The sequence below is a fragment of the Schistosoma mansoni genome, chromosome 2, assembly GCF_000237925.1.
Source record: "Schistosoma mansoni strain Puerto Rico chromosome 2, complete genome".
Classification (NCBI taxonomy): domain Eukaryota; kingdom Metazoa; phylum Platyhelminthes; class Trematoda; order Strigeidida; family Schistosomatidae; genus Schistosoma; species Schistosoma mansoni.
In genome coordinates, this window is record NC_031496.1 from 498546 (window position 1) to 515981 (window position 17436).

The following is a 17436-nucleotide window of genomic DNA, read 5'->3' on the forward strand; positions in this document are numbered from 1 at the left end:
TCACAAATATTCACTACAAGTTTGTCCTGGAAAATCAATCTCATTCTCTCCTCTTCGATTGTCTCAATCTTCTGCCGACAAGCATTCCACTTTTGATTAGTGGCACATGCTACATATGTCTGTCAATATTAGTAGCACTCAACACAATCGGCCTCTTCTAAACAGTCGTTTATGGGTTGGTTCTGCTAACCGTGCCACTTTCTTTTCTTTTCTGTAGCCTGTGCTACACTTTCTGTCAAAATGTTGAGTCTGCGGCGAGCTGACCTTCATAATTCCGTCGACCCGTCGGATTATCAAAGTAGGATGTCCACCCAGCAACCAGGATGTTCAACGCCTTTGTTCCTGTGACTCACCGAGCCACCTACATTCGATGTCTACTCAGAGGACAACCAACTCATCGCTCCTGGAAAGCAGCTGATCCAGCCAACGTCGCCTCGCCAGAACACTATCTGTTAACTAATGTTAGTTTTATTTGAAGCAGTCCTGTAAAAAATACTGGTACACCTTTTATAATATATGTTTTGATAACCCGTTTTGTCCAAGTATGGTACTCCTCAACAGTGCGCACCCACGATCCTCTAGACTTCTAAGCCGGCACCCAGCAGTCTTAATGTTTGACATCAACCAATCCATCATATTACGCCACCGTCCACTATTGTCACCAATAAGTAACTATCTCACAACAGACACGGTTGAACTCCACTATACATGGATGATTCAGACTGCTGAAGTATCCCATAGTAAGATGAAACAGCCATTCAATGCTTCCAGGTTTTTCCATAATTATCTAATTTTTAATCAACTTATGCATTCAGTAAACAAACATGGATAGTAGCTTGTAGTGGAATCCAGGACAAGCGTTTCGTCCTATTTGGGACACTCCAGCTAGATGTGCCTACATCTCAAAGCTGATGTTCACTATGAGACTCGAACCTAGTACCTTTCGCCTTAAACGCCATCGCTTTATCCATTTAGCTGCTGGGCCCTAATAGCCACCTGCTTATATAATGGGGTGAAGTTTGACTTCACTTGGTGTTGTTTACGTGTATCATCCCATTGTTGTTAGGGACTGCAATCGATCAGTCTCTTATTGGCCATATGTGCATCTTATGCGAACTGATTCGATATTGTCTGAAGTCAGAAATTTTATAAGCAAAGATAGATAGCGGCTAACAGTGGAATCGAAGACGTGCATTTCGTCCTATTTGTGACTCCTCAACTGGATGTACTTGCATCTCAGAGTTAATATTCACTCAGGGACTCGAACCTAGTATCAAGAAACATATAGATGAACTTTATATTCAATGATGGATAGTGGTCAGTATTGGAATCCAAGACGCGAGTTTCGTCCTATTTGAAACTCGTCATCTGGATATACCTACATCTCAGAGTTGATATTCACTCAGGGACTCGAACCTAGTACCAAGGTACACATAGATAAATGTTATATGCAATGATGGATAGTGGTCAGCAATGAAATCCACTGACACACTTGTTTCGTCCCAGTTGGGACTCATCAGCTACATATACAATTATCATTTTTAAAAGTATATATACTTAAACTTACCTCTAAAAAACTTTTCTTTTCAATAATATCATTATATAATTTGGCAATCTTTGTATTCTCTTTTAATAAATGTTCATATTCACATTCAATTAATTTAATATGATGTAATACTTCATTAATTTCTTTATTACGTATATTACATAATTGACTTGTAGATTGTATTTCTTGTTGTACATTTTTCATATAATTTCTTAGTTGTTCAACTTTACAATGTTCAATATCTAGTTGGTTAGTACGTTGAAACAACAAGTTTTGTAATTCATCAAGCTGAGGTTTGTTTTTTTGGGGGGGGAGGGGAAAGAAAAAAGACGACGAAACAACAACAATATATAAGTATTTAAAACATTCTATATAGTTGAGAAAATGAGTCAATTGAAGTTAGACCACCATGGAAAACCTGGAAGTAGTGGATGACAGTTTTGTTCTATTGTGGGACTCCTTAGCAGTGCGTAATAACACTTTTGAATGAAGGCTGAATGATCTAGTGATTAGGCGCTCACGCGCGAGATTAATTGCTATATCTCGTGGAGAATTATGAATGTTGACTTTTGAGAATTATGTACGGATCAATATGATATGTATATTTCCTATTGTATAATTGTTAAGTAACTAAACTATGCATATTCATATCCCTCTTATTATAAGCATAATTTTGACCTATGGACTATTACTGTACGATTTGCCATTCTTGAGTTATCCCTAGTCTATTAATTACTGCCCCCCTATTCACAGCCACATTTAGCTAAATCATGTACAAATGTTATTTTCTATTTCATGGTACGATGTGGTCTGTCTGTTTGGTATCTAAACTCAGTGTGTTTGAGATATAATGATTTATATCGCAGAGACTGTTATTGGTGTTCTGGACTTAACTGGTTGGGCTAGGCAGATAGCAGGACTGATAAGTACTCTAGACTGCTCAATACGTCTTTTGTGTATCATTACTCTGATCGATAAATTCACTGTTCTCTAATTGGCGGTCTTATAACGTCATATATATCAACAGGGCAAGAACACACTCAAGCAATAGATATAACACTGATATGTCCTGAGTTCGAATCTCGCTAGGCGTACTGCTAAGGAGTCCCACAATAGGACGAAACAGCCGTCCAGTGCCTCTAGGCTTTCCATGGTGGTCTAGCTTCAATTGACTCACGATTTCAACTATATAAAATTACTTAAAATCTCCACGAAACCCCCTTCTAATTTAAAACATTTATCAGAAAATAAATGAGAAATCTACTCAAAATCATTTTATAATATTCAAAAGTGTCAGCAATCAATTCATTTGGTATTGTTTGCTTGTATCTTCTTATTGTTGTTTAGAAGTGACATTGATCAGTCTCTTGTTAGCATATGTGCTTCCCATACGGATTGCTTTGATATTACCTTTGAGTTAAAAGCATTCTAAGCGTAGATGGATAGTGGCTAGCAGTGGAATCCAGGACGTGCGAAGTTGATGTTCACTCCGGGATGCAGGTATATACAGCTGACGAGTCCCAAATAGGATGAAACATACGTTCTAGTTTTCACTGCTAGCCATTATCTATCTAAGCTTATAAAGCTAATGTCAGTAATTGTTTCTGAAAACTTCAAGGAGTTGAAAGTATCTTTGTTTTATTTTTCTAGTCTTTAGCGATTAACATCCTTGATAAATTTCAATACATTTCAAAATTTTGTGTATTTATATATCTTTCTAATTTGACTGATCCTAATGTTGCCAATACTGTTACTATCCCTACTACTTTGGGATTTAGCCTAACAACTTAATCTCTCTGTGTTAATTGAGTACAGCAACTTGAACCGATGTATATACACATCAGGTTCTGTGTTATGACTGACTAACTGACTTTTTAAAAATAAATATATGGGAATTTTGATGTGATTCTCCAGTGAAATACTATACAAATCTCCCTACTTTTAGAACTGTTTTTCAAGATCTTTCGATCCAGTACGAGTTTACTGGTCAGATTTAAATGCATAATGTAGTCCTTAAGCCACTATGACTGTATGAGCGTCAGTAAAAGTTACAAATTGATCATACGTCGGTGAATGGAATGGAGTTTGAAACTGTCATAGAATCTCGTGAAGATTCAACACTGAGGAATGTAAAGGCTCTATAAGGAGGACTAAATATGAAGCTGAATATTTGATGGCGAATACCACTCAACTCTGAGAATTAAATATGATTACCTTTAATGTATAAGAGAGGGTATTCAAAATTCCCACCGACTTTGCATATACAATGTAATACTCATAAACCATACCACTTTCTGACGGTGCTCTTGATTACACTTATTTTTAATGATTATCCTAAACTAGTTTGATGATCAGAAATCGTTATGAACTAGGTTTTTCATCCGTTAATGACAACTGGAAACTCAGACACAATGAACATCTCTTAGTAAATTCTATGTCAATTAAATCACCATAGTATATATATATATATATATATATATATATGTTTAAAGAAAGCAAGTATTAGAGAAGCAATATCGAGGTTTATCAAATGTTTAATTTCATATATAGCAGAAAGAACTCCGCGTGTAGCTCTTCTAGAGTTGCTGCCGGTCCCAAGCCTGGATAAAGGAGGAGGGTTGGGCATGGGGTTAGCGACTCCATCCCGTAGAAAAACTAACTCGTTAAAAAAACGTTAACCAGAAAAGTAATAGCAGAAAGGGAATGTTTCGCGCTTGTTCCTACTGTAGTGACATAGATTTTAATGAATTAATAGACGACATGGATAACATTTGAAACATACAAGCAAAATTACTCTCGCCCTATTTTTCAAAGCAAACGATATTCAAGGATATGATACAAAACTTTGAAAGGAAAAAGTAAGGTCGATAAAGTTTAAAGGCATCGAGAAGTAGAGCGATAAAATTGATCTCACTAGATGATGGTTAAATAAGTTGGCTAACAGAGCTGTGGACCACGGAGTTTTGACTAATTGGTTTACATCGTGAAGTTTCCAGTCACCAGGCTTGATTGCTTGTAGGATTAAAGGCGGAAAACTCCTGGGAGTTCTAAATTTAAGCCCCTAGTGATGCCTTGGTTCCAGCGGTTTACAACTTGATGTTGGGTTCTCGTGAAAGTTAGATTCGATACAAAATTTTCGCAGAACTGTATTTTGATAAAAATAAATGGTTTGTAAGTGTCAACTTGTCAAGTTCTAACTATCAGTAGAAATATAGACTAAACAAGTATTATGATTAACTCCGCCTGTAGCCCCTCACCAAAAAACGCTAACCAGGAAAAGTTATTGAAACCATTTAAGAGTATTATGATTTTGATCAACTTAACAGAGGACTGTTTGGATAAAACAAAGAGTTTTTGTTATTTTATTCACCTTTCTTGTTATCCAGTTTTAATTAAACACATACTCACACCAACAATCTGGAGGTAAGTTAGCTGGTGTTAGATGAACATGTTTTCTGATGTCTTGAATTTTGGCTTAATTCAAAATCTAAGCTAACATAACAAGGTTAATGAAGTGAATATTTTACACTACACACTTTTGCCTTGAACAGAATTCAGACAGTAGACAAAGATCCAGAATCCTTTATCAGGCTAAAGCGGCTTACAATAATACATTGGTTAAGATCGACGGACACAGACTCGAAAAAAACAACAAACGTTTTTTAGAGAGAAATGAAGTCAACATAATTTTAAGGGTTTTGGGAAAGATAATGATTATTTCTTTCTCGTGATTGTCATAGCTCTTAAACTTTATTACAGCTATAAAAGAAAGAGAAGGTATCTTGCACTGTTACACATGACTTCCATCTTCAAATATCAAAATTGTCATCTAATTTGGCACCAATATGTTACTTTGAATACCAATACTGCTGTAGCTGTAAATAAATCCTCAAAACCAACAGCTCCGTAAGTGTTCGATATTGGATGCTGACCACATTAGTTTTAGTGGACTCGTTTAGCTGAAGGCGCTCGGTCATGCATCCGTATCAGATCACGTTACAGAACGGCGTGGGAAACATCTCCTACGATCATCAGTCAGATCAGATCAGTCACTCCCCGATATATTGATAACCCATCAAATATATCTTCCAACCTCCTTGCTTCTGACTTCTGATTTTAACTGGGTGGGCGCTGTTCGATTATAGAAGGTGTTACTGGTAAATAGTTGCCAAACTACAATACTGGTGGTATCTTCATAGCATAATGTTACTAAACTTAAACTCAAGTGTGGTGAGTAGTACACAGGATATATTTCCAAACTGTCCATTTAAGGACTCTTTAGTTCACATGTAGTATTTTTCCTTAAATATTTCACCTTAACTTAACCAGTAGACACCACAAATCACAAAGAAAACTGAAAAGCTTTTTGAAGAAACTTTTTCACATCACCAAGACACTTAATATCATCTATAAAAATTCAAAGACCGCAAACCCTGACATGAATCGATTGGACCCTAAGGCAAAGTATAAAATAAGAATATGACAACGCCAAAATATCTATTTGCAGGAACCTTGCTTATTATGTACATTACGGCATTTAAGTATTCATAATATTAGAAAATACGGATTGCAAATATGATAACTTAGTTAACGAAGAATCAATGATGGCGGGTTTTAAGACTGATAACTATGCTTCCCAAATTTAAGCGACATGAATTGTATCTACAAAGCCGTCTTTATGGCTATGAACAAGAAGATTCGGAGAGTAAAACGAAATAATCGCAAATCAATGTTTCTCACTAAATGCAAAAATCCACCTGAAATTCACCAACGTATCTAAGACTTCTTTCAACGACTGCGTTACTTTCTGTAGTTTTAAGCTTTCTGGATATAATTAGGAATCTCAAAACAAAAGTAGTCCTCTCCATCCTGTTAGTCTTGTTGTTTACGTTGTGTTCAGACAGATAATCCTAGTTTACTCTGTTTTGCTTGCGCCAGTGAGTGTGAGGTGGTGATGTAAAGCAATTATTCATAAAAACTGTGCATTTCAGTCGAGCTAGTACATCAGGCACAATAAATTTAATTAAAGCTGGATAGCATCTTATCACCGTATTGTTAACAAGAGGTCGTTTATTTCGTTGTTACTTTTTTCACGTAGTAGTTAATTTTGACTCAAATCCCAAGCAAAACCAGTGCAGCACATTTTTAGGCAAAAAATTAAGTATGTCGTTGAATAACTATTCATCGATGGGCAAACAAAAATAACGACACTCACGTACCTTTGTAATAAGTTTTTGGTTTTCTTCATTTGCAACGGGAATGGCATGGGCTTCATTCCATCCTAATTCAGCAAGAATCGTCGATATATGCGACTGATTTGGGGACGGCATTTTAAATTTGCTCACATAGGTGTTATGACAATTTTACGCTATAGAATGATTTAAACAAATAGAGGAAAGATTGAATGATATTCTTGACAAGTTTATTCGAGGTATAATCCAGAGTACTATAAAGCTTGTCAGAGGATGCGATATATAAGATAAATAAAAAAGATCTCCAGTGAGCTTAATATTGAAGTGTACAATCATAAGCTCGTTAAACTTCGAGAAATGTTTTGACTGTATCATAAACTTTGAATACCGTTCATACCTTCTCACAGAATTAGGCACTTAAAATTTAACATGCATTTCTGTAGATACCCATCTAAGTTGCTCGAGATTGTAATGAACAATGGATATTGAAATCTGCACTATAAATCCTTAATGTCGCTGTAAAACTAGTTAATAATTGGTTAGAATAATTAAGGGGATGTGTATTCTATCCGCTTGCTACGGATTTCGGTCAATAACACTGACCATTAGAAAGTTTATTCGTTAGTGAAAGGATTTTTCTTGAGTTGCAGATTCACTGATATCATACTTAGCCTTATTCCAGCTAATATGTCCTCAATAATACCTTGATACAGAAGATGAGTAGGAGATGTTGAACTTTAATTTATTAAGAAGAGTAGTGGGTAACGCAAACAAATGGATCGACTGAGTGGAGCTAAAACACGCATCAGCTAGACTATAACCTGTCAACATTCCCATTTATCTGATCTCCGCCCGGCAAACCAACGATCATGATTAATGACGGCCGAATTATGACTGCAGAACGAAAGTAACTGAATGTTGTCATACTTCGATCTAAAAAGAACATTCACAGGAAACTTGAGGGTAGGATCGCTCAATACTGTTATTCTACATATAAATTTGTGACTTGAAGGCTACCATAAGATGTTTGTTCCAATTTTACAGAAGGCATACATACCAGTCTACCTGAGGCTTCCAAAATCGTTCTATAAGAAGTGATGAAGTTTAGAAATGTCTCGCACAGAAAAATTTCGTGAACCATGTACTTCCATATTCCTGTCACTTGGCGAGAAAACGACGACTGGATGAGTTTGTATTCACCAGACACATGTGGCGAAATTGAATGTAACAGATCGTGGTAAAGCAGGATCATCGAGTTTTCATCAGAGAATTTGAGTTTCCTTATTAGCTCATAATGCTTTGGGACACGAAGAAATAGGTTTGTTCCTGTGTAGGCTGTCAGAAAGTTAAGTGACTAAAGGGACGAAAATTTACTTAGACACTTTTTACCTAACAGTATTCGTGCGGTTCTAGATTTGTAGGATTATGGTCTACGTTGTTATTATTACTGATCTAATAATAGACCCGATCCTAAAATTGTAGACTTCGCATGATGTGACTGCCTAATCTATAAGATCCTACGCGGAAGTCACATCATTGTCTACACTGACTCTTCCTATCGTATTATCACCAATGTATGATAGAGAACACATTAGGGCTAGAGATAGAACATTATTTTTAATATGAATAAAAGAGATAAGTTACGTAAGAATGACCACGCTTGCAAGGTTGGGCCATGCCATCCGATTGTAACTTCAATTTACTCTTCCATCCTTCTCTTTTGTTGGGTTTTTCTCCGCGTTGTCTCGTGTTCAGCTCTGAAGCTTACGTGGTTACAGCCCAATGTCACTATAGATTCTCAACCTATCCTACATCTAAACGTATACCAGATTCGATAAGTGAGTTTCATCCATCTTATTTATTATTTGTAACGCAGTGATGGATCGAAAGACTTAGGGGCAAACTAAAATATGCTCTTGAGCCCAAGTGGACCAGGACTTATCCCCGTCCTTGTGAAAGTCTGCTCACACATCATGCACTTTGATTGCTACACCTCGATCACTGTCAACCGATATTCGTATAACAACCCTTCATCATAGTACATAGTTGTTCGAGAGTAGTTATTCGAAGAGCTAATGCATCGAAACAGTCTACGAACATCCTTTTGTGGTTATAAAGTGATGTGATGATAAACAAATCCCCAAAATAACAGGCTTCTCAGTTTCCGAAGTTGATGCTGAACTTAAGAGGTTCACTGGATACACCATATACTGATGGCCCCCCTTGAAGTCTCCATACCTATCACGTTTGGGTACTCCCTGATCAGCTTAAATTCTTTGCACTAGGGATTATCAGTCTTTGATCCAAGTATAAGTTCACAAAGCGTAAATCTCAAACCTTGAATTTGCTTTCTCGGGGATCATCAGACTTAACACGAAATGTAGTTCGTGGATTTAGATGACACCATTCAAAAGAATGCTGTGAACCGGAAACTGGAAAAAGCTTATTGGGATAGAGTTAGTTGAAAAATATGCGATTCATCATGATTATGTTTCTATTATCCCCTTTGAAACGTAGGATGCCGTTTCATCCTTTTAAAACGAGCAGTATAAGGCTCAGATATAGATAGAAAGAACTTTCTTACCTCCAATTACTTACAAGTAATAGCTTACCTTGTTTAAAAATGAAGCTAGGATACTCCTGTGACTTAGAAACGTTGTCTAGGAATTATTTATGATTATCGGGATGAAGTACGTTAGGTGTTTATTATTTCCTCTTCTCTACAAATCGGCACAAAAATCTTTAGTCGGTTCCTATATTTTTGACCTAACACTCATGAATAGGCAGGTAAATTAATCCAAAAATAGGCAGTTCTGTAGGTCTTTGATATCGATGCTGACCTGATACGTTCGCTGGAAACACTCTAGCTGAAGGCGCCTGGTCAAACATAACACCTCACATCACCATTTGGTAGACCGTGTTATACATACCTTGCAACAAGTAGTGAGAGTAGATCGTATACTTCGCGATACATCAGCAATCTTCCAAATATACCTTCCAACCCCTTCCCTGACTTCTGGTTTACCTGTGTTTACAATCTTTAATTACAAAGGCACGAAGCTGTGTAAGACACTTGATTCTCGTGACATTTTTTGAACAACCACATATTTACACATTTTAGGTCCGATAATAGTATAGTCGGTTCAGCCAATTGTCAGCCTCAGAAACTAAAGGACTCGTCGCACTTCTGAGATTACAAAGAGGTCTGAATAATACCCAGAGCAAATTAAACGAAATGGTTCTGTCCCATGGCCATTCAGATTATTAGTCATTATAGGCAAGTGACCAATTACATAATATATTGGATGCAACGGAAACTGGCGATCTAGAATTATGTCTTTTCTCCATAGAACTTATAAGTTAGATTTATAAAATATACCATGAGTACCAACTAAAAGACCAAGCTTATTTGACATTGTGATTCTAAATAGCCTAGGCTAAATATCTGCCGAAATATACCCGAAACCCCTTCTTATACTTTCACCCATGAAGAAAACTGTAAAATAAGTTCGAGGGATAGGGTATATACAAAATTTTGAATCAGTAGTTTCTAAGAACGTGATGCTTGTGAGTTCAGTTATCTTTAGACATACGTCACTGACATTATAAATGAAACAGTAGGTGATAGGGGTTTAAACAGTTGTTTATGTTTAGATTGAAATTTCAGCAGTTTAATCATCCCTGACAATTAAGCTACTTACTTCTTTTAATTCTAATTATACACGCCATTAGTTTTATATCAAGTTGGTCTTCGGAGATAATAGACGAAACTATGAAATCAAACTCATTCCCAATAAAACATACTTGATCATCGAAATAAAATTTTGTTCTGTTCTTTTACTGGACGAGAATTCGCCCAGAGCGTTGCTTACATAAATCTCAGGTCTTTTAATTATCCACCAGTTTTCCAAATTTATGTCTTTGAATAAATAACCATGAGTCTAACATTTTTGGTCTTATTATTTGCTAAGCTATTTAGTTTAAATGGTTTAAATTATTTTTTCTGGTTCGCGTTTTTTGGCGAGTGAGTATTCTACGGGGACGCTAACCCTCCACCTTTACCCGGGCTTGGGACTAGAAGTAACTCTAGAAGTGCTACTGGCAGACAGCCTTGTCTGACTCCGGTCCTTACTAGAAATGTATCTGTCAGCTGTCCTTCATGCACGACTTTGCACTGTACTCCATCGTATGAGTTCCGGATAATGTTGACAATCTTCTCAGGTAGTCCATAGTGTAGAAGAATTTTCCATAATGTTCCCTGGTTCACATCGCCAAACGCCGGAAAATAGAAGCCGATACGAAAAGGATGAATAAAAACTGTAAAGAACGGGAAAGGATTGCTGAGGACAGATTTGGATGGAGAGTGTTGGCGGGTGGCCTATGCTCTTCCATGAGGGCTAACAGGAGTACATAAGTAAGTAAGTAAGCATAATTAACATTACAAACAGTATTATTTCTAGCACAGATTATGACCGGATATCATGAGAGAATAACACTGTAAAATCTGATATATATTTTTTGTAAGATTAGCGACTAATGTCAATCTCCTGAATGAGTACTCTATTTGAATTGATCATTGTATAAAATCCACTCTTTCAGTGAAATTATTATCGTAAACATGACAAAACTATAGATTTTATTTAAGTTTTTCTGGTTTCTTAATTGTATTCGTATATTATTATCCTTCATAGTTAAATACATGAGTCAATTGAAGCTGAACCACCATGGAAAACCTGGAAGCACCAGATGGTCGTTTCGTCCTATTGTGGGACTCCTCAGCAGTTCCCATCCACGATCCCGTCTCGCGAGATTCCAACCCAGGACCTACCAGTCTCGCACCAGAGTACTTAACCACTAGACCACTGAGCCGGAATTCGATAGTGTTAATGTCTGACTTCAACCAATCCACAAAGTTGAGCAACCGTTCACCAATTGTCTTCAATGAGTTGATATCTCACAGTAGACGTGGTTTGAACTCCACTGGTCACTGCTTCTCACTAGAACTCCGAGAAATATCTCTTGAAGTCACTCACTATTGAGTGTCTGATTATAATGAGATGCGGGGTTTGTGGAGATTAAGTATCTTCATAGTTGAAATCCTGATTCAATTGAGGCTAGACTACCATGGAAAACCTGGAAGCACTGAACAGCCATTTCGTCCTATTATGGGACTCCTCAGCAGTGCTCATCCACGACCATGACTGACTTCGAGAGGTAAATCCAGGAGTTTTAGTGAGAAGCAGTGACCAGTGAAGTTCAACCAGGTATATTGTCAGATATCAACTTATTGAATACAATTGGTCAACGGTTGCTCAACTTCGTGGATTGGTTGAAGTTAGTCATTAACACTATCGGATGCCGGCTGGTTCAGTGGTCTAGTGGTTAAGCGCTCTGCCACGAGACTGATAGTTCCTGGGTTCGAATCTCGCGATTGCGTAATCGTGGATGCACACTGCTGAGGAGTCTCACAATAGGATGAAACGCCATCCAGTGCTTCCAGGTTTTTCATGGTGGTATAACTTCAACTAACTCATGATTTCAACTTTCTTGTCTCACAAACTTATTAGTCGCTCGTGAAAGCTGGTGCGCTCTTAAGGACCAAAAATTACCTATAGACGTAGCTTACATCGATTTCAGCAAAGCTTTCGACAAAGTTCCGCATAACCGGCTATTATATAAGCTAAGGAATGTCGGGATTGGAGGCAATCTATTGATGTGGATAAAAGACTTCCTGGTTGGGCGTCAACAAAGAGTAAGGGTGAACTCCAAGTTGTCTAGCTGGGAAACTGTGCTTAGTGGAGTCCCCCAGGGTACAGTTTTGGGGCCAGTGTTATTCCTCCTGTACGTAAATGATCTCCCTCGTCTACTATCGTCATCGGTCTTACTCTATGCTGATGATGTCAAGATATGGAGAGCGATACAAGGCAAGGGCGATAGCTTAGAACTTCAAAATGACCTGGAGAGATTATCTGAATGGTCCCAAACCTGGCAATTGCCGATAAACACTTCCAAGTGTATTGTGATGCATATTGGCCACCAGGGTACAGATACATACACGATGAATAACACTGAGTTACCTATTGTTCAGGCACACAATGACTTAGGCGTCATCGTTAGTCAAGACTTAAAGACTACTGCACACTGCCGTGCAATAGCCGCCAAAGGTTTTAGGACTTTATGGTCCATACGCAGGGCTTTTAGGCATCTTGACGCTAAAACGTTTCTGACTTTGTATACAGTGTTCGTACGCCCTAAACTTGAGTACTGCATACAAGCAGCTAGCCCCTGCCTAAAAAAAGACAGTGAACTCTTGGAAAGGGTTCAGAGAACAGCAACTAGGCTGATTCCCGGAATAGCGAAGCTCCCGTATGGTACTAGACTGACCAAGCTAAACCTATTCCCGCTGTCATATAGAAGAATCAGAGGCGACTTGATTACAGTTTTCAAATTGCTTAATGACAAATTTGCACCTGATATGCCCTCATTTTTCTTGTCTTCCAAAACAGAAAATCTACGAGGACACTCCAAAAAAGTTCACAAGCCCCGAACGAATTACTTGTCAGCTGACTACCGACTTTCCCATCGAATAATCAACGAGTGGAATTCATTTCCTCAGCACGTGGTTGAGGCTCCATCCGTCGACTCCTTCAAAAGAGAGTTGGATCAGCTGAGAGACCATCATCGCCAGGACTAACACAGGCCATCAAGCCTCCTGTCCTTTCCAAACTGAAACTGAAACTGAAAAATACTGAAATCTCCACAAAACCCCCCTTTTGATTATTATTACTATTCCATTGTAATGTAAAATAACAAAAAGACTATGAATTACCTTAGTTACTTTCATGTATATAAGAACAACAACAACAGCAACATTAAAAAAACGTATCACAATAACATTCTTACACACATAAATATATGAAACAGGCACTAGAATAACAAAACAAGAGTCATTATTACATCATGTCTATAAGCATATTTATCTTTAATTGATTCCAATAAGCATATATAAAGAAGATCTGATCTTTTCTTTCTCTTTTTTTTCTTTTTTTTTGCTTGAACCCTATGAAGTTGATCATTTCAATCAATCAATCAATCAATCAAGTGAATAATAATCAATGATAAGCAACAAGGAAAAAGCCCAATTTAGTTACCAACTAAAGCAAAATTATAAAAAAAAATTTAGATCAAAAAAACAAAAAAAAGAGAAAAAAATGAAAAAAAATGAAAACAACAACAACAATAACATGAAGTTAACTACATAAAAATCAATAAAGAACAAACTGAAAACAAGAGAAGAATTTTTTTTTAAAAAAAGAAGGGGGAGCGGGAAAGAAGCTTGTTACTTATTAGAAATAACATGATCATAATTTTTTTTTGTTTAAGTGTAATTTTTTTAAAATTTTTTTTAAATTTTTTTTTACAGATAGTAACTGGCGCTTAGTAAATTACAAAAAAAATATTGATTTTATTAGATTATTTAATAGTTGTTTGTTGTTGGTCTTGTTGTTGTTGTTGGGGGTGGTGGTGTTTTTGTTGTTGTTCTAATTTTTCAGGAAATGCACCCCATTTAACACCAATATATGGTATTTCAGATGACATAATACGTGGTGGTGCTTCAATTAAATATGTATATACTAATGGTAATGATTGAGGTAATTCATTATTATTAATAGGTGTTGCATAGATATATAATTTATAAAAATGATCACCTTTTGGTATACGAATAAGATAAGTTAAATGTTCATTCATATTGGATACTTCAGGTTCTTCCCATTGTTGTAATAGATAGTTGGTACAATCCTAAATAATGGATGAAATAAACATTGGAACTAGGAGGTCAAAGGTGGATGGTGAAGAATACAAACGGAAAGAGGCGGAAAATTCGAAAGAATTAACGGGCATAGAAGGTAAAGGAAAGGGGTGCACGAATTTCTTCTGTATACATAAAATGTGGTACTTACTTATGCCTGTTACTCCCGATGGAGTATAGGCTGCCGACCAGCATTCTCCAACCCACTCTGTCCTGGGCTTTCCTTTCTAGTTCTATCCAGTTTTTGTTCATTCTTCTCATGTATGTCTCCATTTCTCGGCTTGATGTGTTCTTTGGTCTTCCTCTTCTTCTTTGGCATTCAGGATTCCAAACGAGGGCTTGCCATGTGACGCAGTTAGGTGCTTTCCTTAGAGTGTGTCCTATCCACTTCCAGAGCTTCTTCCTGTTTTCTTCCTCCACTGGATGGAATTTGGTTTGTTCTCTCCCACAGTAGGTTGTTGTTGATAGTGTCTGACCAACGTATCCGTAGTAACTTGCTTAGACAACTGTTAATAAACACCTGTGTCTTCTGGATAATGGCTTTCGTAGTTTTCCACGTCTCCGCTTCATACAGTAGAGCTGTCTTGACATTTGTGTTGAAAATTCTGATCTTGACGTTGGTTGACAATTGTTTTGAGTTCCAGATGTTCTTCAGTTGTAAATATGCTGCTCTTGTAATGCTAATCCACGACCTTACATCTGCATCAGATCCTCCGTGTTGATCAATGATGCTGCCCAGATATGTGAAGGTTTCCACATCCTCCAAAGCTTCTCCGTCAAGTATAATTCGATTGGTGCATGTTGTATTGTATCGGAGAACATAAATTGGGGTAAAATGTATGAATTCCTATATGTAGGAGACGGGAACGAAATGCGTCGCATTATGATCACTATCAATTAGGTGTGGTAAGATAGAACTGCGTATTGTTTTTATCTGGCCCTTCCCAAACTATGCTGGTAGATATTCACTCATTCGTTGGTTAACTTACTAAGTCGTACGCCCGAAATAGCTATCTCCATAGGAGCAGCTGAACTTGAAAATGCACAAAGAGGAGGTCAACTAAGGTAACGTTTCTTTCGTTTGAGTAAACATCGCTGGTCAAATCGAGAAAATCAATACAAGGTTGGCTGCGTAGAATGTCCTGCTAATTACTTTCATTAACCTATCTTTCAGAGTATCACTAGTCACATCCCCGTTGAATTGTAGTTTCATGTATAAAGGTTTCTTTCGAACTGTTGAAATCTCAGACTTCGTTCTTGTATCATACATGTACTTCTTAATGAGCGCACTAGGGTAGCTGATCTCTGTTCGTGAGTTATGGATAAATTCCAGCTCTTGACTTAAACTATCCACTGAACAGATCTTTTTTACTCTATTAGTGAGGCATCTAATCAAATTTCTCTTATATCGGATAGATTAGTTAAGAATAAGAAGATTTATGAGATGAAATGAATTCAGTCTATTGCGAGGCTTCTCATTAGCTGTAAACAGCTTAAGGTTACCATGACTAATATAATCAAAAACAAAGAATTGATATCATTTATTAAGTGAATTCGATACGGGTGTTCGAACAGGATCAGAAAATCATAATAAATGTAAGGAGGTAAAAGATATTTGTGAGGATGCCTCGCAGATAAACTCAAGGAAGCTCTAAGAAGCTCGGAAAGAGCCATAGACATTCCATTCAATCATATTCTTTTGAGAGAACATTCCACAATCTCTACATGTAGCTTTCCTTAGCCCTGCTAACTAGATCAGGAAGTTTTGTTATGGCATAGAGAATGTATTCCATAAGCACCCAGGATATACAAGGTCACTAAGCACACAAATCAAGCTTATTTATGCAATGATAGAAACGTCCTTAGGAGAGCCACAAAATAGTGTACTAAAAGAATTCCGTCAACCAATGACAGTCAAGGAATTTCGAGTAGGAAATGTAAGTTGTAGGTCAACTAAACGCTTCTTGGAGCGAAAACAGAAAATTCAAAATTTCAGAATAAAATTACATAATTAGGACTTTTTCCAAGTGAGTTCTGAAGATCTAACGTCCTCGACATCCATTTAATATGACATCTTTCATTATCTTACATTCATTATGATTTCCTGATCCCGTTCGAACACCCATATCGAACTCACTTAATAAATTATATCAATTCCTTGCTTTTGATTATATCAGTCATTGTAACCTTAAGCTGTTTACAGCTGATGAGAAGCCTTGAAATAGATTGGATTCATTTTATGGTTGAATTCATGAGTCGATTAAAGCTAGACTACCGCGGAAAACCTGGAAGCGCTGAATGGCCGTTTCATCAGAGTATAGGACTCCTCAACCGTCCCAGTGATCAGTAAGTGAAGTTTACTGTGTGGTTTATTCATCTAAAATCAAGAGCCTACTCTATGAACCTCGAATCATATTGGTTCGTCCCAAGGCTTGTATTATCACTGTTTGTTTGATTCTCCCTCTTGCAACTCGATTCTTGGTTCAGGAACCTTATTTCTGCCTCAATTTCGTGATGGTAATGCTCTTTTAGGACGAAAGTGATCGACTCACAACAAAATCATCAAACCCAATGGAAACAGCTACAACAAAAGAATTCTACTGACTTTTAACCTTTCTTTACCATCTCAAAATCATGTGACAGTAACTTTAATTCCTTGAGAAATTCAAGAACAAGAAGAAATAGTTATTCTGAACTAGTTAGTTTCCAATAGTTTTCCAGAGGATATCTTCAAACCTCAATCTGAACCTATGACTACCTGTTCCACACTGAACTACCACATCCATTATTCTTCGTTTTAGTTTCTTGCATACCATTTCGACTGAAGTTATGTACGAATAGGAATGATAAAATGTTTCTTAAAAAAAACAGGCACATGAACCGACAAA

At 37.1% G+C, this 17436-nt stretch overlaps 1 protein-coding gene across 1 annotated transcript in view; it reads right to left on the reverse strand.

The window, feature by feature from the left end:
• Smp_139810 (putative ubiquitin-protein ligase BRE1) overlaps positions 1-17436 on the reverse strand; it is a gene marked incomplete at both ends in the record, with an annotated part of 102191 nt that overhangs the window by 39085 nt on the left and 45670 nt on the right. The window contains 4 exons of the mRNA XM_018795245.1: positions 1568-1834; positions 6766-6858; positions 9076-9170; positions 14301-14538. Coding sequence (XP_018649577.1) covers positions 1568-1834; positions 6766-6858; positions 9076-9170; positions 14301-14538 — 693 coding nt within the window. The remainder of the gene's footprint in view (positions 1-1567; positions 1835-6765; positions 6859-9075; positions 9171-14300; positions 14539-17436) is intronic.